Source organism: Microcaecilia unicolor, chromosome 1 (genome assembly GCF_901765095.1).
Source record: "Microcaecilia unicolor chromosome 1, aMicUni1.1, whole genome shotgun sequence".
In the NCBI taxonomy this organism is placed as follows: domain Eukaryota; kingdom Metazoa; phylum Chordata; class Amphibia; order Gymnophiona; family Siphonopidae; genus Microcaecilia; species Microcaecilia unicolor.
The window spans coordinates 452,145,482-452,167,380 of NC_044031.1; the positions used below are offsets into that span (position 1 = coordinate 452,145,482).

Here is a 21,899-nt window from a genome sequence, read left to right on the forward strand (position 1 = left end):
AGTTCTAAAGAATATTATGAGCCATGTTCTGTATGCATTCTCCACTTATGCTTCATGCAGAACTTTAGCCAGTCTGACTGAATGCCCTATAACATATAGCGCAACCCCTCCACCAATTTTATCCAGGCTATCTTTGCACTATAATTTTTACCTTGGTATTAGTGTCCCCCTGATTATTATTCTTTAACCAGATCTCTAAAATGCCACTCAAATCTATGTCATCATTCAGAGCTATATATTCTGCAATTCTAGTATTCTTATACAGACATTTCAAAGTATGATGTTTGTATTTGTAACCTGTCTAGTTAATGATAGGGCTAATTTACAACCTTTCTTCTGTGGCTGCCCTTTATTTCAAGATAGTCAAGCTACTTTTGCCTTCATTGCAAACTACTGCACCAACTCCAAAATGATATCAGAAAACTAGAAAAAGAGAGAAGGGCAACCACTACTGCTACTTATTTCTAAAGTGCTACTAAACGTACGCAGCGCTGTACACTTGAACATGAAGAGACCAAAATGATAAAGGGAATAGAAAGGGTACCTTATGAATACAGCCCAAACAGATTAGAGCTCTTCAGCTTGGAAGAGAGCGACAAGTCATGAGTGGAGTGGAATTGGTAAACAGATACTGCGTTTTTACCCTACTAATGATAATAAAACAAGGTAGTAACATAGATGATGGCAGAAAAAGACCTGCACGGTCCATCCAGTCTGCCCAACAAGATAACTCATGCTACATTTTGTGTATATACCCTACTTTGATTTGTACCTGTGCTCTTTAGGGCACAGACCGTATAAGTCTGCCCAGCACTATCCCCGCCTCCCAACCACCGGCTCTGGCACAGACCGTATAAGTCTGCCCAGCACTATCCCCCCCTCCCAACCACCAGCTCTGGCACAGACCGTATAAGTCTGCCCAGCACTATCCCTGCCTCCCACCACCGGCTCTGGCACAGACCGTATAAGTCGGCCCAGCACTATCCCTGCCTCCCAACCACCAGCCCCGCCTCACGATCTCGACTAAGCTCCTGAGGATCCATTCTTTCTGCACAGGATTCCTTTATGCTTATCCCACGCATGTTTTAATTCCGTTACCGTTTTCATTTCCACCACCTCCCGCGGGAGGGCATTCCAAGCATCCACTACTCTCTCCGTGAAAAAATACTTCCTAACATTTTTCTTCAGTCTGCCCCCCTTCAATCTCATTTCATGTCCTCTCGTTCTACCGCCTTCCCATCTCCGGAAAAGGTTCGTCTGCGGATTAATACCTTTCAAATATTTGAACGTCTGTATCATATCACCCCTGTTTCTCCTTTCCTCCGGAGTACTACATGCAAGCAGTGCACACTTTACAAACTGAAGTATTTTTTAAATGTAATTTATTTTCAGATGATGATGTCAACATCATTAATATAACTGGGTCAACAAAGGATTTAAACAAGCTCCTGGAGAAAAAGTCCATAGACAGGTATTTTTGTGTATGAGAAAGGAAATGAGCTACTCCTTGGGATCCTGCCTATACCTGTGACACAGCCTGGCCACTGTACAAGACAGGATAAGAACTTTAATCTGAGGCAGTGTGGCACATCTTATATTCCTATATCTTTTGAGTTCATATTCTAGAGTGGAAGAGAATTATCCATTAAAACTATATAGTTGAAGTACGGCTTTATGTTGCTTGACACTAAATAGCCATTACACACATTGCCACACGGCGACCACATCACTTTACACATTGCCAGAAAGCACAATAGAGTTTTATAACATTAAAACACAGGTACTGATTTGAATGCATTGGTGCACAAAACATGCTCAACAAATCATATGTTACGGACGTAAATATCACCTATTATAAATCACAAAAGCATAGTGGTAGGTACAATCATGCGGAAACTACATCAAAACAGTGGTAAGCCTTGCGAAACCAACCGCCACAGCTCCAAAGGGAGTATGAAACAAGCACCGGAGTCGTCCCGAGTGAGGAGAGCATCAGGAATGACGCAGCTTCTCAACCACTCACGCTGGGCTCCGAAACGTCAATTCGCACGACACACGCAGGGATATCACCGTGAATATTTATTATCCTAGTGGCTATAGAATTTCTCCCTGACTTCTTACCGTGGAGCGACTCCGCGCCTCAGGAAAACTGAAGAACGGAGGCGACATCTTGAGCCTAGTCCCGTCCCACACTAATGACGACAACACACACTAACCGCTTTAACAAAAGCCGAGAGATGGGTGAAAGTGACATCAGAGTGTCTACCTACGGCTGCGCATGAGAGGGAAGGAACGCAAGGTGACGTCGTAGCGTACGCGTTCAAGTCTTGATGAGACTCTCTACTTCTTTGGTCTGCTGAGTCTGACTAGCTCAAGGAGATTAGATTTAGAACAGGAGACCAAGGAGGTTTAATAGACAGGAGTGGAAGTGAGCCTATCTACTCCACTATAAGCAAGGAAGCCAATTAGGTTAATCTCTGTTTCCACTCCCCAGCGCAGCCGCCATCTCTAGTACACTCAAAACAAAGCAAGCAACCCTATGAGCTGCTGCCTGCATCCACGTTGTCGTTTTTAATTGTTGGTCCACCTGTAACAAGTCTAAAGCTGTTTCAGATGGATAGGCAGTGCCTTAAAAGGTGGAGGACAATTTTTTTTTAACTTATTGGACAGCTTTTTAATTTATTTGAAAGCTTCCCATATGTAAATACAAATATGAAATAACAACTGAATATCACTAAAACAGCTTTAAAAATGATTATAGCTGGTAAACAGCAATTTTAAACTCTGTATTTTGTGCTCATTTTTCTACACTAACATCTAAATAAATAAATACATTGTATGCAATACAGATGGCCAAATTTCATTTAGGATATCCTGTTTCCTGATGGGTTCATCTTAACTGCTGTTGTAGTCTGCCTTGATGGAATATACTGAAATTAAATGGAAATAAAATCAAACTCTCCTTTCAGAATCATTGGGGCACATGGAATTACATTGTCATCTGTTTTGTAGAAGTTTACCTTTTAGATACACAAATGGATTATTCTGTTTTGAACATGTTTCAGGGGCAAGTGGACTATAAGCCCCTAATGCAGTCCATTGGTTTTCTTATATTTTGTTCTTGTGATGACTTATATTATTATTAGCATTTGTATAGCGCTACCAGACGCTCACAGCGTTGAACAGCTGACACAAAGAGAGACAGTCCCTGCTGAAATGAGCTTACAATCTAAATAATACAGACAGACAAGACAGTTACGGGTGAGGGAAGTACTGGGTGAGAAGGAAGGAAGGAACAAGGGGAGGGCAAATGAGTAGAGGCTAGGAGCCAAAAGCAGCAGTGAAAAGGTGGGTTTTCAGCATGGATTTGAAAACAGGTAGAGATGGAGCTAGATGTAAAGGTCCAGGAAGTCTATTCCAGGCATAAGGTGCCACGAGAGAAAAGGAACGAAGCCTGGAGTTAGCAGTGGAGAAGGGGGACGACAAGAGAGATTTGTCCAGTGAGCGGAGTTAACGGGGAGGAATGTAGGGAGAGATGAGAGTGGAGAGGTAATGGGGGGCTGCAGAGTGGATGCATTTAAAGATCAGTAAGAGAAGTTTAAATTGTATGCGGAAGCGGACAGGGAGCCAGTGAAGTGATTTGAGGAGTGGGCTAGTGTGGGTATAACAATTCTGGCGGAAAATAAATCGTGCCGCAGAATTTTGGACAGATTGGAGAGGAGAGAGATGGCTGAGCGGAAGACCAGTGAGAAGTAAATTGTAATAGTCCAAGCAAGAGATGACAAGGGTGTGGATAAGGGTTCTGGTAGCGTATTCATAAAGGAAGGGGCGATAATAAAAGGAGCTCATGGTGAACACGATCCATCCTAAAAGGTTGTTTTGTGGCTGTACATGAAGAATTGTGATAATGACTAAATAAGTGTATGTTTGTGTCCCTAGTCATGCATTCAAAGTTTATATAATCCTTTCAAGAAAGCCAGTTAATCGTTTAGGGGCCCTTTTACTAAGTCGCGTGATAGGCACCTATGTGCGCTCAATGCGCGTCAATTTTGAGTTGTCGCCCAGCTACCGCGTGGCTCTTGCAGTAATTTCATTTTTGACGTGTCTGCAACATGCACCGGAAATATTTTTATTTTCTGGTGCACGGGCGGTAATTGTCATTCTATGCGCATAGACCATTACTGCCTGGTTACCACGTGAGACCTTACTGCTAGGTCAATGGCTGGCGGTAAGGTCTCAGACCCAAAATGGACGCGCGGCAATTTTCGTCAAAAATTTAAAAAAGGTATTTTTTACAGGTGCGCTGAAAAATGATTTTGCGCACACCCAAAACACATGTCTACACTACAGCAGGCCATTTCTCAGCACGCCTTTGTAAAAGGGCCCCTTATTAGTGGAACATAACCACAGAGGAATGGTATGGTTGCATCTTCAATATGGTAATACTAGGGCCCAGCTAAGGAACAGGTATTTTGAGTTAGTCTTCATTGGACCAAACTTGCTATCCTTGTGCCATCACTATCCAGCGGGTAGGCAGTCTCTTAAAAGGTGGAGGATAAAGGATTTTAAAAAAACATTTAAATCATACATTATCCCATGCAAAGCCGAGTTCAATGTGGCTTACATTGGAAAATACAGTGAGACAGAATAATAGAATTCAGTATCATGGGAGCAAATAGATGGATATGTCTGAAACATTTAACAAAGTTTAAATTAGCATATATACTAAACTGGGCATTTAAAAGTTTATCCTTTAATGATGCCACATGTTCAGAAATCATAGCCATAAGTATAGGCAGTTATGCAAATATTATCACATACACACACCAGAACAGGCATCCACCATATTGCAAAAGTAAACAACAACCTCTACAGAGTACATCTAAAATTTAATTTTTATTTCCTTATTTCCATCTTCCAAAATTCCAGACAGCAGATGTACAGATCAGCAGGACCCAAAGCACTCCAAAACAAGTACAGTCGGAACAACACCGTTTATACCTAATTGTTCAACCACCCTTAGGATTAATCTTTGGGTTTAAAAAGCAAAACCATGTGCATGTAAGATCTGGATAAACAAATTAAAACAATCGAAGGACTATGTCTACAAGTAGAATCAATCCCCCAGAAGGACGTGTGTATACAATTATAAATCACTTAACAGCAATCACAGGAATTGTATAAACACTCTTGTGCTGTATTTTAGGGGCAGAGCAAATGCAAAGCTTTCAGTATAGGTTGTCCTCTACAGCCGAGCCAAAGTTTTAGTGAGAAAAAAACGGACTTCAGCTCACTCAGGGCCCAGGGCCCTTTTACAAAGACGCGTTAGGTGTGTGCAGCACGTGCCTAAATGAGACTACCGCCAGGCTACCCCACCCCTGGCGGTAATTTTAGATTTGGAACGCGCCCGTGATTAATTTTTCTCACAAGCACGTCATTTCTGGTGGTAATTGGCAGTTGGCTTGCACCGACTGGTCACTGCACGTGTAGCATGTGAGCCCTTACTGCTAGATCAATGGGTGGTGTTAAGGGCTCACGCCGGTTTTGGACGTGCACCAGTTTCAGTTTTACTGCGTGCCCTTTTCCCATCCCATTAAAAAAGCCCCTTTTTGCAGATGCAGTAAAAATTGGCCCGGTGAGCGCCAAATACACGCACCTACACTACCACAGGCCGTCAGCTAGATCAATTCCCAAGAAGCTGAAGAAGTGCAATCAGTTTTGGTCTGCTGAAACTAACAGCTCTCCATTCAAAGAGCTAGGTCAAAGTAATTTAATAGTAATAGCACCAGATTTACAAAAACAGACAGCAACAAAAACTTATCTTAATATTTTTGTATGCTTCACTTAGCTACTTTTTATATCGTCTAACAGAGCACCCTGTTTTAGCAACTCCTTCGTCAGGGACGCTGGTGCTATGATCTCTGCAACAGTCAGCAGATCTTTTCAAATGTTTTCAGCGTGGCAGCGCCTTTCCTAAAAATATATATGCAAATGCATACTTGAAGGATCTTTGAGATAAGCTGGATGCTGGTTCCTACTGCTTAGCGTCTTTTGGAAGCAGCGCTAGCTTTACCACTTATGCGTTCCTAGAAGCAGGAGTAGAGGTTAGTGAGTAAGAGAAAGCCTTTTCTCATAACCAAAGAAGCCAACTTTCTAAAATAATTGGGCATATTAAATTCAATTTGGCCACAATGTGGGAGTAGTATTCAAACACCACTGCACCCACAAAGCTCCCATTTATGCCCGAGTAGTACCTGCTTCCTTAATGGTACAGGGGAGGCAGTGATGCTGAATGTTGTTGTTCTGCAACCCTATGCTCCCTTAAGAGAATGTGACTGACAAGGCATTACCTTCTGGGCTGAGGGCTCCTTTATTTGGAGGACTGATCTGTAGCAGTACATTTTGACCTATTGCAAAGGGTCAGGTGCTCCCATGTTGCAGAATACCAGTGCTGAGACAGGAGTGAATGGGGAATTGCTTCTGCTCCCTACTGAAAGTCTTTAGTTTGCAGTGAACTAGGGTTGGAGGGGTGGTGCGCAGTGGGAGTGGGGCTTGGTGAGGGGAGGTAAATTTATTTTACTTTCAGAGAGTGGAAGTTGGTTGGGCCTCTGGTCCGTAAGGGATCCCCCCCCCCCCCAATCCAGAAGGGAGGCATTTTCACACAGGTTGGGATTAGGGCCACCAGCTCTTTGACCCTGGGACCAGACACCAGCAGCCTCTTTAAGTAGCTTCTGGCATTGCACAAGATATGTTTTAAAAATAGCCTTTCTTGTGAGTTGCCATGGCTGGGAATGCATGAGAAATCTGTCACAAATTTAGCTAAGGGATTTAAGTCAACCAGGATCTCATTTGTATCCTATAACTACATTTTGCAAAGACAGCTTCTAATCAAAGACAGCTTCTAAGCAACAAATGTTTTCATGACTTTGTAAGCTCCTTTGACTGGTAGACCTCTGAACAGGGAAATATCTGAATCTTATTCAGTTTTATTTATTTTCCCCATTTCATTTATACACTAGTAATAAAGGCCCGTTTCTGACACAAATGAAATGGGCACTAGCAAGGTTTTCCTCGGAGTGTGTATGTTTGAGAGAGTGTGTGTGAGTGACTGTGTGTGAGAGAGTGAATGTGCGAGTGTGTGTGAGAGAGAGAGAGAGTGAGACTGGGTGAGAGTGTGTCTGTGTGAGAGAGAGTGTGTGTGTGAGAATGAGAGAGTGTGCCAGGGGTCTCCCCCTCCCTCCCTCCCAGTTCCAGGGTTCCCCCTCCCTCCCAGTTCCAGGGTCCCCCTCCCTCCCAGTTCCAGGGTCGTCTCCCCCCTCCCTCCCTCTGAGTTCCAGGGTCATTCTCTCCCTCCCTCCCACTTCCACGGTTATTGTCCCTCCCTTCCTTCCAGTTCCAGGCTCTTTTCCTACAAATTTTAAAACTCATCTTGACTCGTCGGGGTTACGGCGGCCCCCCTCCCTCTCTCCAAGTTCCAGGGTTGTCCCCTCCCTCCCTCCCTCCCTCCAAGTTTCAGGGTCCCCTCCCTCCAAGTTTCAGGGTCTCTCCCACCCAGTTCCAGGGTTCCCCGTCCCTCCCTCCCTCCCAGTTCCAGGGTCCCCCCTCCCTCCCAGTTCCATGGTCGTCGTCCCTCCCTTCCAGTTCCAGGCTCCCTCCCTATGAATTTTAAAACTCATCTTGATTTACCTCGTCGGGGTAATGGCGGCCGGCATCAGCGGTAAAAGGCGTGCAGGCTCGGTCTCTCTCTCTCTGAGCTGTGGTCCCGCCCACATTTTCTGTTTCCGCAAGGGCGGGACCAGAGCTCAGAGAGAGAGAGAGAGAGGGGCCAAGCCTGCACGCCTTTTACTGCTCCTGGGGGGTGCCGCATGTATCTCTGAGGGGGGTTACCCAGCGGTACCGGCAGTGTTGAGGCCGGTTGTCTTTCTGCTTCGATGAAGTTCTGTGTGTGAATCTGTGTCTGGGCAGGCGGGTTGCGCTATTCTTTGAGTCCGTTGGTGTGCCTCGTGCTGCTATCGTGTGGTTGGTCAGTGCTGCTTGTGACGAACCAGGAAGCACGCTAACGTCAGGACAGGAGATGGATACAGCGTTACAGGCAGCACGAACCCTACAAACCCTTCACTGCCACGGAGTCAGCTTCAGAACGTTGGAGGTGCTTTTTATTATAGTAGATTTTAAAAATATATTTAACACCAACTGAAGAGGGAAAAGTGAATATTGCTTAGATAGTACAATGATTGACAGTGTTGTGAATTGGGATCTGGTTAATAGATAGAAAACATTTACTGTGTTACCATCTTCTGATCTAAACTTGGCAAGAACTGGAATGTCCTCACCCAGACTACAAGCTGCCTCAATCCTTAGACAACAAGTCATGTGCCAGCCGCTGGCTGCTAAGGTGAACATTGTTGCAGGAGGAACATCAAAGCACAGTCTGTAATTCTTTCAGGAATTGGTATCTGTGGAGCAAAAGCCAAAGCCAAATAGCAGGGTCAGACTTACATTTGGTAAAACAAAATACGAAAGTGCCAAACCCCTAAGAGAACAACTACATTGGTTTCCACTTAAAGAACGTGTCACGTTCAAAGTCTGCACCCTGGTTCATAAAATCATTTACGGAGAGGCCCTGGTCTACATGTCAGACCTTATAGGCTTACCACCCAGAAACAAAATAAGATCAGCACACACTTTCCTGAATCTCCATTTCCCCAGTTGCAAAGGATTAAAATACAAATTAACACATGCATCCAGCTTTTTCTACAGAAGCATGCAGTTATGGAATGCACTACCACCCAACGTGAAAAAATTGCTAGACCTAACCAACTTTCGGAAATCATTGAAGACCTACCTCTTCAACAAGGCATACTGCAAAGATCCCTCTTAAGAACGTTTTATCTCCCATTCCGAATTTGAATCTACTATGTCCTCATCAAAACGTACTCCAACGACCCATCCTATGAACTTTTAATGGAATACCGTTCTATCTCTTATTCTGAACATGAACTCTTTATACCTGATTGCTTAATCTACTATCCTGCTTATTTTCGAAGGAGATCGCCGGCCATCTTCCGACACAAATCGGGAGATGGCTGGCGATTTCCTGAACCTGGCCAAATCAGTATAATCGAAAGCTGATTTTGGCCGGTGCCAACTGCTTTCCATCGCGGAGCCAGCCAAACTTCAAGGGGGCGTGTTGGTAGGGTAGCAAAGACAGGACAGGGTGGGACGGGGGCATGGTCACGAGATGGCCGGCTTCGCCCGATAATGGAAAAAAAAAAAGCCGGCCTTGACGAGCATTTCGCTGGCTTCAGTTGGTCCCTTTTTTTTCAGGACCAAGCTTCAAAAAGGTGCCCCAACTGACCAAATGACCACCGGAGGGAATCGGGGATAACCTCCCCTTACTCCCCCAGTGGTCACCAACCCCCTCCCACCCAAAAAATAAAAATAAAAACATTTTTTTGCCAGCCTCTATGCCAGCCTCAAATGTCATACCCAGCTCCCTGACAACAATTTGCAGGTCCCTGGAGCAGTTTTTAGTGGGTGCAGTGCACTTCAGGCAGGTGGGCCCAGGCCCATCCCCCCCTACCTGTTACGCTTGTGGTGGTAAATGGGAGCCCTCCAACCCCCCTCCAAAACCCACTGTACCCACATGTAGGTGCCTTCCTTCACTCATATAATTATCAAGTTCATGTAAGCAAGAGAAAGAGGAAAGAATTATATTATTATTTTTCAATCATTCTGGAATAGATAAAGGCAAGAGATGGGGACTTAAAGAAGAGCCCCACACCAGTTGCTCCATTGCTAGCCAAACCAGTTGATAATGTAGCGGTTTTATCAACCAGTATGACGCCTGACCTAAAATGAATGCTTTGTGATAAACCAAAAAATCAGGAAAAAGGGCACCCGCTTTTCCTTTGGTGTTTTTAAGAGATTTCAGAGCAATCCTAGGAGGCTTATAATTCCACAAAAATTTAGTTAAGATATTATCTATTTGAGTATAAAAAACTTTCGGAAAAAGGGTAGGAAGCATACTAAGGATGAAGTTGACTTTGGGCATTAGCACCATTTTAATAGTCTCCAATCGACCCCACCCAGAAAGATATAATGGGTTCCACGAAAGAGATAGAGATTTAACCAACTCCAGGATATAATTTTTATTCAATTCCAATGTACCTTCCATAGATGGACATACATTAATACCTAATGATCGAATATGCTGTGAAGACCATAACAGACCATGCGGCAAAACCAGACATAGCATGATCATTAAGTGGAAGAACCTCCGTCTTAAATTTATTAATCTTATAACCAGAAATATTAGAGTAGATAGAAGTAAGTTGAAACAAAGCCATTAAGGAGGAGGCTGGATTTGTCAAGAACAACATTATATCATCTGCATAAGTGGAGAGCTTGACTACCAAATTAAAAGCAACAAAGAGAGTCCGAAATCTCCCGCAAAAAACACAAGAAAGCAACAAAATAAGCGGAAGATATCCAGAAGGATTAGGCAATCAAGTAAAGAGAATTCATTTTCGTGATAAGAAATAAAAGGTAATGGGTTAAAGTTCAATCGTGATAAATTAGCTTAAACAGTCAGGGATAGAGAGTTCTGTTTTGTGCAGTTCTGGTATGAATTTTGTTCTCTGGGGTTTAAGATGGATCTTTGTGGTATGCCTTATTAAATAAGTTGGTTTTTAGTAATTTTCAGGTTATCAATAGAATAGTAAGAGTGGACTAACACAGCTACCACACTCCTCTATTAGTAATTTTCAGAAATTAGTTATGCCTTGTGTTGTTTTTGTGGATTTTGGTAGTGCATTCTATAGTTGCGTGCTTATGTAGGAGAAACTGGATGCCTATGTTAGTTTATATTTTAGTCCTTTGCAGCTGGGGTAGTGGAGATTCAGGAATGTGCGTGATGATCTAGTAGAATTCCTGGTTGGTAAGTCTATGAGGCTTGACATGTACACCGGAGCTTCACCGTGTATGATTTTATGAACCAAAGTGCAGATTTTGAACGTAATACGTTCTTTTAGTGGGAGCCAATGTAGTTTTTCTCTTAGGGGTTTGGCGCTTTCATATTTTGTTTTTCCAAATATGAGTCTGGCTGCTGTGTTTTGTGCAGTTTGGAGTTTCTTAACGATTTGTTCTTTGCATCCGGCATAGACTGCATTGCAAAAGACTAGTTGGCTTAGTACCATTGATTGTACCAGTCTGCGGAATGTTTCCCTTGGGAAGAAAGGTTTTATTCTTTTGAGTTTCCACAGTGAATGAAACATTTTCTTTGTTGTGTTTTTCGCATGGCTTTCTAGTGTAAGATGTCGGTCGATTGTGACTCCTAGAATTTTCAGACTATCTGAAATAGGAAGGGCAAAATTTGGGGTGTTTATAGTGGTGGGTTTGTTCGTGTTGTGTTGTGATGAAAGGATGAGACATTGTGTTTTTTCTGCGTTGAGATTTAGTTGGAATGCACCTGCCCATGAGTTCATGATTTGGAAGCTGTGTTTGATTTCTTTTGTGATTTCTGTTAGATCATGTTTAAATGGGATGTAAATCATGACATCATCTGCATAGATGAAAGGATTGAGGCCTTGGCTGGATAACATTTTGGCTAGATGTGTCATCATTAGGTTGAAAAGGGTCAGTGAAAGCGGTGATCCTTGGGGTACTCCACATTCTGGTTTCCATGGTGATGATGTAATTGAATTTGATATCACTTGGTATGTTCTTGCAGTTAGGAAGCCTTTGATCCAACTAAGTACGTTTCCTCCAATTCCGAAGTATTTTAGGCTATTTAATAGTATTTTGTGGCTTGCCATGTTGAACACTCTGGACATGTCGAATTGTAGGAGAAGTATACTATTGCCAGTTGCGACTGCTTGCTTAAATTTGGTTAGGAGAGTAATTAGTACTGTTTCGGTGCTGTGGTTGGATCGAAATCCTGATTGAGATTCATGTAATATTGAGAAATTGTTTAAGTAATCGTTAAGTTGCTTGGTTACCATACTTTTCATTAGTTTGACTGCCAGAGGGATAGATGCCACTGGGCGGTAGTTAGTTATATCGTTTGCTTTTTTCTTTGTGTCTTTAGGTATTGGTGTCAGTAGTATGTTTCCTTTATCCTTAGGGAATAGTCCATGTTGTAACATGTAGTTTAGGTGGTTCGTGAGGTCTGTTATGAAGCGTTGAGGGGCGGATCTTATTAGGTTGTTGGGGCATATGTCAAGTTTACAGTGGGATTTGGCAAACCTTTTGATCGCTTGGGTGACAGATTCATCAGTAAGTATAGCGAAATTTGGACAGATTCATGCGTAAGTATAGCGAAATTTGTCCAGATTCTGTCTGCAGGATATTCATTGGGGATTGGGTCCAGACAGTCGATGAATTTTTCGTGGTCGGTGGTATTAGGTGATAACGTGAGTCGTATCTTTACAATTTTCTCATTGAAGTATTTAGCAAGGTTGACTGCTGATGGGGTATCTGTGTTGGTTGTAGTGACTGGTGTGGTGTCTAGTAGTTTGCTCACTAGTAGGAAACGTTTATGCGTGTCTTTGTAGTCTGGCCCTATTTTGGTTTTGTAGTATGACCTTTTGGTTTGTTGTATTGCATATTTGTATTTCCTTTGCACTTGTTTCCATGCATTGAGTGTGTGTTCATCTTTTATTTTACTCCATGCTCGTTCGTACCTCCTAACTTGTGTTTTTAGTTTTTTCAGTTCCTCATTAAACCAAGGTATCGAGTTGTGTCTTCATGAGGTTCTTGTTTGTAGTGGTGCTATGTTATCTAGTGTGCTTCTGCATCTATTGTGGACATGTCACAAAATGAATTTCCTAGTTTAAATGATATACTTTGTTATTGTATATTTTTAGATGTGTAAACCATTCTGATTTGCAATGCAATAAGTGATGGTATAGTAAACAAATAAACGATAAATGATTATGTGACATGTCCACAATGCCTTAAACTAGAAGCCAAGAATTTAGTTCAGTCCTCCATTATCACATAAAAAGTTGGCTAGACAGTGCTCTATAGAGCCCTCTCACCATTCCATGGATACCTAAAATCCCCAAATTTTATAAACTCTTTTTTTCACTTCTTGTCCTGTAGGGATAAAGAATATTACAATTTTTGTACTTCAATTTTTCTTCATTAACCTGGAATAAAATGCAATTAATACAGTAAAAAACACATTTCATTTACATTCCTCTTTTGAACAAGAAACAAATAGGTAACAAAAGACATCCACTCTGATCTAGCTGGCAGCAGGAAACTACACCCACCAAACATATTACATTTCCATTACCCCTTTGGAAAATCTAAACACATTCCTTGAACACTTAGTAATATAGGCTTCCACTAAATGGGAAATATGTATTAACATATCTCCAAGTTCCTCTAGGTTTCTTCTCCTGAACCTATGCCTTTAGATAATCATGATTTACTGACAGTATCACTCAGACTAGGGGCCAGATGCACTAAAAATAATGAGCCAGCAACGTGGTTTTTAAACTAGTTCTAGCCAGTTTAGTGCGCAAGTAGTAAACTGGGAAATGCACAAAAGGGTTCTCCGAGCTATTTTCCAGTCACAGTAGCAGGTAACGAAAACGGAATGCAAAGCTATTATAATGAGCTAATGACTATTATAATGTGCATTCAATGCAAATCACTACCGTTTCGGACCCCATGCACAAAAGCAGTCCGTACCTTTACCGTGGAAATTTAACGGGAGGTCTGGACCTGACGGTTCTTCATTATCGCAAGTAGGAGAAGGGGAGAAAAAAGGCAGGAAAGATGGAGCACAAAAAAAAAAGTACACCAGCTTACACGTAGCTTCGAGTATATGAAAGCCATGCCATGATTCTTTTCTCAGATGACATTATACTGGCAAGAAATTGGGGGGGGGGGGGGGGCAGTAAATGCAAAGCATAAAAGTAATGGTGACTTACCAAAAATGCAAGAAAGACAAGGGTCAAACAACCTCTGCTGGGAAACAGCATCCCCCCCCCCATGCTTAGAAGCACAACAGAGAGGGGCTAAACCAATTGAATAGTGTCAGCCTGGGATGTCCCGCCTACTCACTACTGGAGGGGGACACCAGGAAGTTTGGATCCAATTAGCTCAGAGCTCTAGAGTGATGTCAACAGGGAAGCCTTGCAGGGAGGAGGAGTTGGGACAGCAGCCAGCCAATGAGAGTCCATCTTCAGAGAGATGGGCATTCCAGGATGTCAGCCAGCCAATAGAAGGAAGCAGCAGAAACAGCTGGGGGTGGAACCAAGCTCTGATGCTGATTCCTCAAAGCCCAGAGCTGAGACAGCAAGCATATTCCCAGCAGCGGGGAGGCAGGGAGCCCCAACACAGGTCTGTCCACCCCCCCAAAATGTGCTTTTGTGCTTGCCAAAAAAAAAATGGCTACATCTACTGCTATCATACACGTAGCTTGTCTGTGTGTATGAGAGCCGTCTGTAGCATGCTCATAGCGTGTCTGCGTGTATGAGAGCCATCTGTAGCATGCGCAGAGCAGTCACGCATTGCAATTGACTGTTCTGCGCATGCTCAGCTAGCCGACTGGCTTCCCTGATATTGCATGCAAATGAGTTGGGTCGCAAAAGCAACGAGCAGCTCATTTGCATGAGATTCTCTTTGTGAATCCCTCTGTGTTTCTAAATCGGTAAATTGTTACCGATTTGGAAATGCAGACGGATTCTTAACGGGACCTTTGTGCATCTGGCTCTAGGAGACATCCATATTCCATCTGACTGCCCTTCAAGAGTCAGGCAGACTGATTACACTAAATCATCACATTAACACAATACTGAGCTAGGAACACTCCACTTCCTGGCAGATGCATAACCTGTGAAAGCCAAAACATTAAAAGGGATCCTATCTGGACAATCACATACATTTCACATTACTACAAAATAATTAAACCAGTTCACAGGTGGAGGTACTATTCTAGACCTGCAATGATAGAGCATACGGGTGCCCTGCTTTGGGAGGTGCACCCCCCCCCCCCCCCCGTCTCCTCCTTAATATAACATCCAGTTCTAGAATCTTTCCAGGCTCATAAGGAAAGATTTTAGCAATATAATGGCCTGCTGTCTCTGGCTCAATTAGTTTTGGAAAGTACTATACTGCACACTCATGGCAGCTGACACAGCAACCCCTTTGGTACAGTTCTCAATCAGGGCATATCCATTGTATCACTTGCTTGCCATTTGCTCTCTCAAACACACATTTCCCAGCAAGGATTGCATTTCTCCATCACAGTGGTATCCTGGGCTATGTGCACCAGATGGTACTTCTTTCATAAATATCAGTTAAAAGGTGCTGACACAGTCTGGATCAGATGTGGCCAACCTGTACATAGTTCCTTCAGGTCTTGCTCAAGCAACAAGCAAGGCATAAAGCATATTTTCACATGGTTCATCTTGATCAGACTTCAGAACAGTAGCCGAGAACTCCCGCTGTATGCCCAGGAATTCACTTGGGGCCCACTTCACAGTGCAGGCCTCCCCAATGGCTTAACACAGTTAAGGGTCATGATTTGGTATACCACCTTTCTGTGGTACAACCAAAGTGGTTTACATACACATTATTTATGTAGCTACCTTCTGTGCCTCTAGTGGGCTCACAATCTAATGGGCCCTTTTACAAAGGCGCACTAGCGTTTTTAGTGTGCTCTAATGATATGGGCATCTATAATGTTTAGAGTGTGCTTATTTTTAGCATGAGCTAAAAATGCTAGTGCGCCTTTGTAAAAGGACCCCTTAGTTTTGTTTCTGGAGCAATGGAGGGTTAAGTGACTTGCCTAGGGTTACAAGGAGCTGCAGTGGGAAGTGAACCCAGTTCCTAGCTCACTGCACTAGACAGTTCTGAGAGAAGAGGACATCTCTGTGGGTAAGTGACATTATTTTATTCTGTGCTTGGTAACTTAAAGATTAGGGTTTAAAAAAGGAATTGTAGGATATTGATAAACACAATTAGAATTAAAAAAAAAAAGAAGAACACTTTATTAGCTAGTCTCCATACCCTTTTCCCCATAGTTTTAAAACTTGAATTTTCTGCCACAGCATTAACAGTCTCTAGAAGGCACAGAAGGGCCCAGTTCAGTCCTCATTCCCACCCACCCCTAGCTCAACTCTTCATATATAGTCAATTATTCTAATTAGGACAGCAAGAGGGGCATTTTCATTAGAGTTTTAATTAAATTTAATTAGTTTCTAAGAAGCAAACCCTAAATAAATTACAAATTACACCAATCGTAAGGCTCTTTATATTCATCTGATATCCCCTAGTACCTTAAGAAGTTTTAATTAAACAACTCTATAATGCTAAGATGCAGACAGAAGTCCAGCAGTGAGAGGGGTGCTATCCAGTCTTTTGCATTGAGTGCCACATGTATGATTATCTCCCAGTTGGTGAGAGGTTATATGTGTGTGCTTGATGCAAAGAGCTCCTAGCTCTCAAAGAATGAGTCCGTTCTCTTGAGGCTAGAGCAGCAGACTTGGAAGAGCTGAAGGAGACAGAAAGCTATATAGAGGAGGCCTACAGGGAAGTTGTAGAGAAGTCCCACCTCCAATCTGGCAGCCCCTGTGTTGCCTTGGAGGAGGGAGGCCTTCTAAAAGAAGAGCATCACCCTGGTGCAGCTGGAAGTAATCCTGCAGACAGGACGAGCACACCAGGGGATGCAGTATCCTCTCGCACTGAGGATGTACCTCCAGGAGCTACTGCCCAGGTGGGAAGGGTTAGGTTGGCGGGTTAGTTGGTGATTCGATTATTAGGCATGTAGACAACTGGGTGGCTGGTGGACTTGAGGATCACCTGGTCACTTGCCTGCCTGGTGCGAAGGTGGCGTCACCTAGATAGGATTTTAGATAGTGCTGGGGAGGAGCCGGCTGTCTTGGTACATTGGGTACCAATGACATAGGAAAATGTGGGAGAGAGGTTCTGGAAACCAAATTTAGGCTCTTAGGTAGAAAGTTCAAATCCAGAACCTCTAGCGTAGCATTTTCCGAAGTGCTACCCGTTCCACGTGCAAGGCCAAAGAGATAGGCAGAACTCCGGAGTCTCAAAGCGTGGATGAGGCGATGGTGCAGAGAGGAGGATTTTAGATTTGTAAGGAACTGGGCAACATTCTAGGGAAGGGGGAGCCTATTCCGGAAGGATGGGCTCCACCTTAACTAGGGTGGGACCAGGTGCTGGCATCGGCATTTAAAAAGGAGATAGAGCAGCTTTTAAACTAGAAACTGGGGGAAGGCTGACAGTCACTCAAAAGCACATGGTTCGGGATTAGGTATCTTTCAAAGATATCACCAAAACAGGGAAGATAGGGTATCCTGATAGTGAGGTTGCAAAAGAGACTGTAGTAGATCAGGTGTCCCTAAATAAAAATAAAAATCAGACAAAAGATTGCAAATTAATATTGTCAAGTACTGAGCATGATGTAAATAGGAACAACAAACATAGTTTGAAATGTCTATATGCGAATGACAGGAGCCTAAGAAATTTATTTATTTATTTATTTATTTATTGCATTTGTATTCCACATTTTCCCACCTATTTGCGGGCTCAGTGTGGCTTACAATACATTGTGAGTGATGGAAATACAATATGTTACAGTACAATTATGGTTACATTGTGAAGAGTTATGAGAGACAGAGTCAAGTCAGAACATCTTTGGGGCATAGAACAATGGAATGATACAATGGGGAAAAGATGGGGCGAAAGAACAATAGCGGATAACCTTAGGGTATAACAATTTTATTTGTGGGTGGAGTATTAATTGTGGTGGAAATGCGGGGTGAGAGAATTCAAGGAGAGTGTATTGATTCATTTCTGTTGGTGTGTATGGGCTTCATGTGTTTTGATCCTTGCAGTAGATTTTCTTGAAGAGATAAGTCTTCAATCGTTTGCGGAAGTCGGTTAATTCGTAGATCGTTTTCAGGTTGCGTGGTAATGTATTCCAGAGTTGCGTGCTCATATAGGAGAAGGTTGATGCATGCAGTACTTTGTATTTTATCCCTTTGCAGTTAGGGAAGTGGAGGTTGAGGAAAGTTCGGGATGTTCTTTTAGCGTTTCTGGGTGGCAGGTCTATTAAATCAGTCATGTATGCAGGGCTTCACCGTGAATGATTTTGTGGACTAAGGTGCATACTTTAAAGGTGATACGTTCTTTGAGTGGGAGCCAGTGCAGTTTCTCACGTAAGGGTTTTGCACTTTCGTATTTTGGTTTTCCGAAGATGAGTCTGGCTGCTGTATTCTGGGCTGTTTGTAGTTTCCTCAGTATTTGTTCTTTGCAGCCTGCATATAGTGAGTTACAGTAGTCTAAATGACTAAGTACGAGTGATTGCACTAGGTTACGGAAGACGGATCTCAGAAAGAATGGTTTTATTCTTTTCAGTTTCCACATGGAGTAGAACATCTTTTTGGTTGTGTTGTTTGCATGAGTTTCAAGTGTTAGGTGGCGGTCGACAGTGACTCCAAGGATTTTTAAAGTTTCGGAGATTGGCAATTGTAGTTTTGGTGTGTTAATATCGGTGAATTTATTTGTGTTGTATTGGGAGGTAAGTATGAGGCATTGAGTTTTTTCTGCGTTCAGTTTCAATTGGAATGCATCTGCCCAGGTATTCATGATATGTAGACTTTGGTTGATTTCGTTGGAGATTTCGTTAATGTCTTGTTTGAAGGGAATGTATATCGTTACATCATCTGCGTATATGTAAGGGTGAAGGTTATGATTTGATAGTTTTGCCAAGGGGGTCATCATTAGGTTGAAAATTGTTGGCGAGAGGGGGGATCCCTGAGGTACTCCACATTCAGGTGTCCATGCTGCAGACGTGGTTGAATTTGATGTGACTTGATATGAGCGCATGGTTAAGAACCCCTTGAACCAACTTAGGACATTGCCTCCAATTCCAAAATATTCGAGTATGTGTAATAGGATTCCGTGGTCGACCATATCAAAGGCACTTGGCATGTCAAATTGTAAGAGGAGTATGTTGGTGCCGGTGGCAATCATTTGTTTGAATTTGGTCATTAGGGTAATTAGTACTGTTTCTGTGCTGTGATTCGATCGGAATCCTGATTGGGCATCATGCAGTATTGAGAACTTATTGAGATAATTTGTGAGTTGTTTGGTTACCATCCCTTCAGTTATTTTGGTTATTAGTGGAATAGATGCTACTGGTCTGTTGTTGGTAATTTCGCTCGCGTTTTTCTTTTTATCTTTGGGTATTGGGGTGAGTCAAATTTTTCCTTTTTCCTTTGGGAAAAGTCCGTTTTGTAGCATGAAATTTACATGGTTTGTTAGGTCTATTATGAACTGTTGAGGAGCTGATTTCATGAGATTGTTTGGGCAAATATCTAGTTTGCAATTGGATTTGGCGAATCTTTTGAGAGTTTTAGAGATGAGGTCTTCTGGCAGTAATTCGAATTTGGTCCAGATCCTGTCTGCTGGGTATATTCCGTCTTCTGGGTCTAGGCAGTTCAGCAGTGTGGCGTATTCAATAGGGCTGGTGGGTATTTTAAGTCGTAATTGTGTAATTTTTTCTTTGAAGTATTTCGCGAGGTCGTCGACCCCTGGTGTATCTTTGCTGTTGTTTGTAACTGGTGTGGTGCCTAGTAAGTTATTTATAAGGTAAAAGAGTTTGTGTGTGTATTTGTAGTTTGATCCAATCATTGTTTTGTAATGTTGTCTTTTAGTCTGTTTTATGGTATATTTGTATTTCCTCCAAAGTGATTTCCAGGCATTCAGTGTGGTTTCATCTTTCTTTTTGTTCCATGTGCGTTCTAGCTTTCTGACTTGTGTTTTGAGTTTTTTCAGCTCTTCGGTGAACCATGGGTTTGGTTTTTTCCTACGTGATGGGAGAGTTAGAATATATTGCACTAAATGAAAAATTAGATATAATAGGCATCTCTGAGACCTGGTGGAAGGAGGATAACCAGTGGGACACTGTCATACCGGGGTACAAATTATATCTTAATGATAGGGTGGATCGAATTGGTGGAGGGGTAGCATTGTATGTTAAGCAGGGCCTTGAATCAAATAGATTGAAAATTCTGCAGGAAACAAAATACATCTTGAAATTCCATGTGTTAAGGGGAAAAGGATAGTGATAAGAGTGTACTACCGACCACCTGGCCAGGATGAACAGACGGATGTAGAAATGTTGAAATTAGGGAAGCTAACAAACTTATCAACACAATAATAATGTAACATCAGGGCATGCTAGGGAGGTAAAATTCCTTGACGAAAGCAAGGACTGCTTTATGGAGCAGCTGGTACAGGAGCCAACAAGAGAAGGAAAAATTCTAGACCTAGTCTCTTGTGGAGCACATGATCTGGTGCGGGAGATAATGGTGCTGGGGCCACTTGATAACAGTGATCATAATATGATCAGATTTGATACTGGCTTTAGAGTAAGTACACAAAGGAAATCCAATATGTTAGCATTTAACTTTCAAAAAGGAGACTATAATAAAATGAGAAGAACTGTGAAAAAATTTTAGAGGAGCAGCTGCAAAGGCCAAAAATTTACATCAGGCATGGATGCTGTTGAAAAGTACCATCCTGGAAACCCAGGCTAAATATATTCCATGTATTAAAAAAGGAGGAAGGAAGACCAAATGACAGCCAGCATGGTTAAAAAGTGAGGTGAAGGAAGCTATTAGAGCTAAAAGAAAATCCTTCAGAAAGTGGAAGAAGGAACAGACTGAAAATAATAAGAAACAGCATAAGGAATACCAAGTCAATTGCAAAGCACTGATAAGGAAGGCAAAGAGGGACTTTGAAAAAAAGATTGCGTTGGAGACAAAAACACATAGAGGGGCATAATCGAACAGGGGGTGCCCAAGTTTTCCTGAAGGCGTTCTTGCAGGATGTCCCCCCGAAGGGGCGGGGAGACCCGTATTATCGAAACAAGATGGGCGGCTATCTTTCGTTTTGATAATACGGTCAGGGACGCCCAAATCTCCACATTTAGGTCGACCTTAGAGATGGTTGTCCCTAGAGATGGTCGTCCCCGATTTTCGGCAATAATGGAAACAGAGGACGCCCATCTCAGAAACAAGCAAATCCAAGCACTTTGGTTGTGGGAGGAACCAGCATTCATAGTGCACTGGTCCCCCTGACATGCCAGGACACCAACCGGGCACCCTAGGGGGCACTGTAGTGGACTTCAGAAAAAGCTCCCAGGTGCATAGCTCCCTTACCTAGTATGCTGAGCCCCCCAAAACCGACTCCCCACAACTGTACACCACTACCATAGCCCTAAGGGGTGAAGGGGCACCTAGATATGGGTACAGTGGGTTTCTGGTGGGTTTTGGAGGGCTCACATTTACCACCACAAGTTTAACAGGTAGAGGGGGATGGGCCTGGATCCGCCTGCCTGAAGTGCACTGCAGTACCCATGAAAACTGCTCCAGGGACCTGCATACTGCTGTCATGGAGCTGGGTATGATATTTAAGGCTGGCATTGAAGCTGGAAAAAATATTTTAACATTTTTTAGGGTGGGAGGGGGTTAGTGACCACTGGGGGAGGTCATCCCCGATTCCTTCCAGTGGTCATCTGGTGATTTATGGCACATTTTTGTGGTTTGGTTGTAAAAAAAAAAGTACCAAGTAAAGTCGGCCAAGTGTTCGTCAGGGACGCCCTTCTTTTTTCCATTATCGGCCAAGGACGCCCATGTCTTAAGCACGCCCCAGTCCCGCCTTCGCTATGCTTCCGACACGTCCCAGGGAACTTTGGTCGTCCCTGCGACGGAAAGCAGTTGAGGACGCCCAAAATCGGCTTTCGATTATACCGATTTGGGCGACCCTGGGAGAAGGATGCCCATCTCCCGATTTGTGTCGAAAGATGGGCGCCCTTGTCTTTCGAAAATGAGCCCAATAGTAAAATTTTTTTT

The 21,899-nt window shown here is 43.0% G+C and overlaps 1 protein-coding gene across 1 annotated transcript in view; it reads right to left on the reverse strand.

The window, feature by feature from the left end:
- THOC1 (THO complex 1) overlaps positions 1–2,227 on the reverse strand; it is a 131,635-nt gene extending 129,408 nt beyond the window's left edge. Inside the window, exon 1 of the mRNA XM_030212935.1 lies at positions 2,122–2,227. Coding sequence (XP_030068795.1) covers positions 2,122–2,169 — 48 coding nt within the window. The 5' untranslated portion in view covers positions 2,170–2,227. The remainder of the gene's footprint in view (positions 1–2,121) is intronic.
- Positions 2,228–21,899: the final 19,672 nt, after the last annotated feature.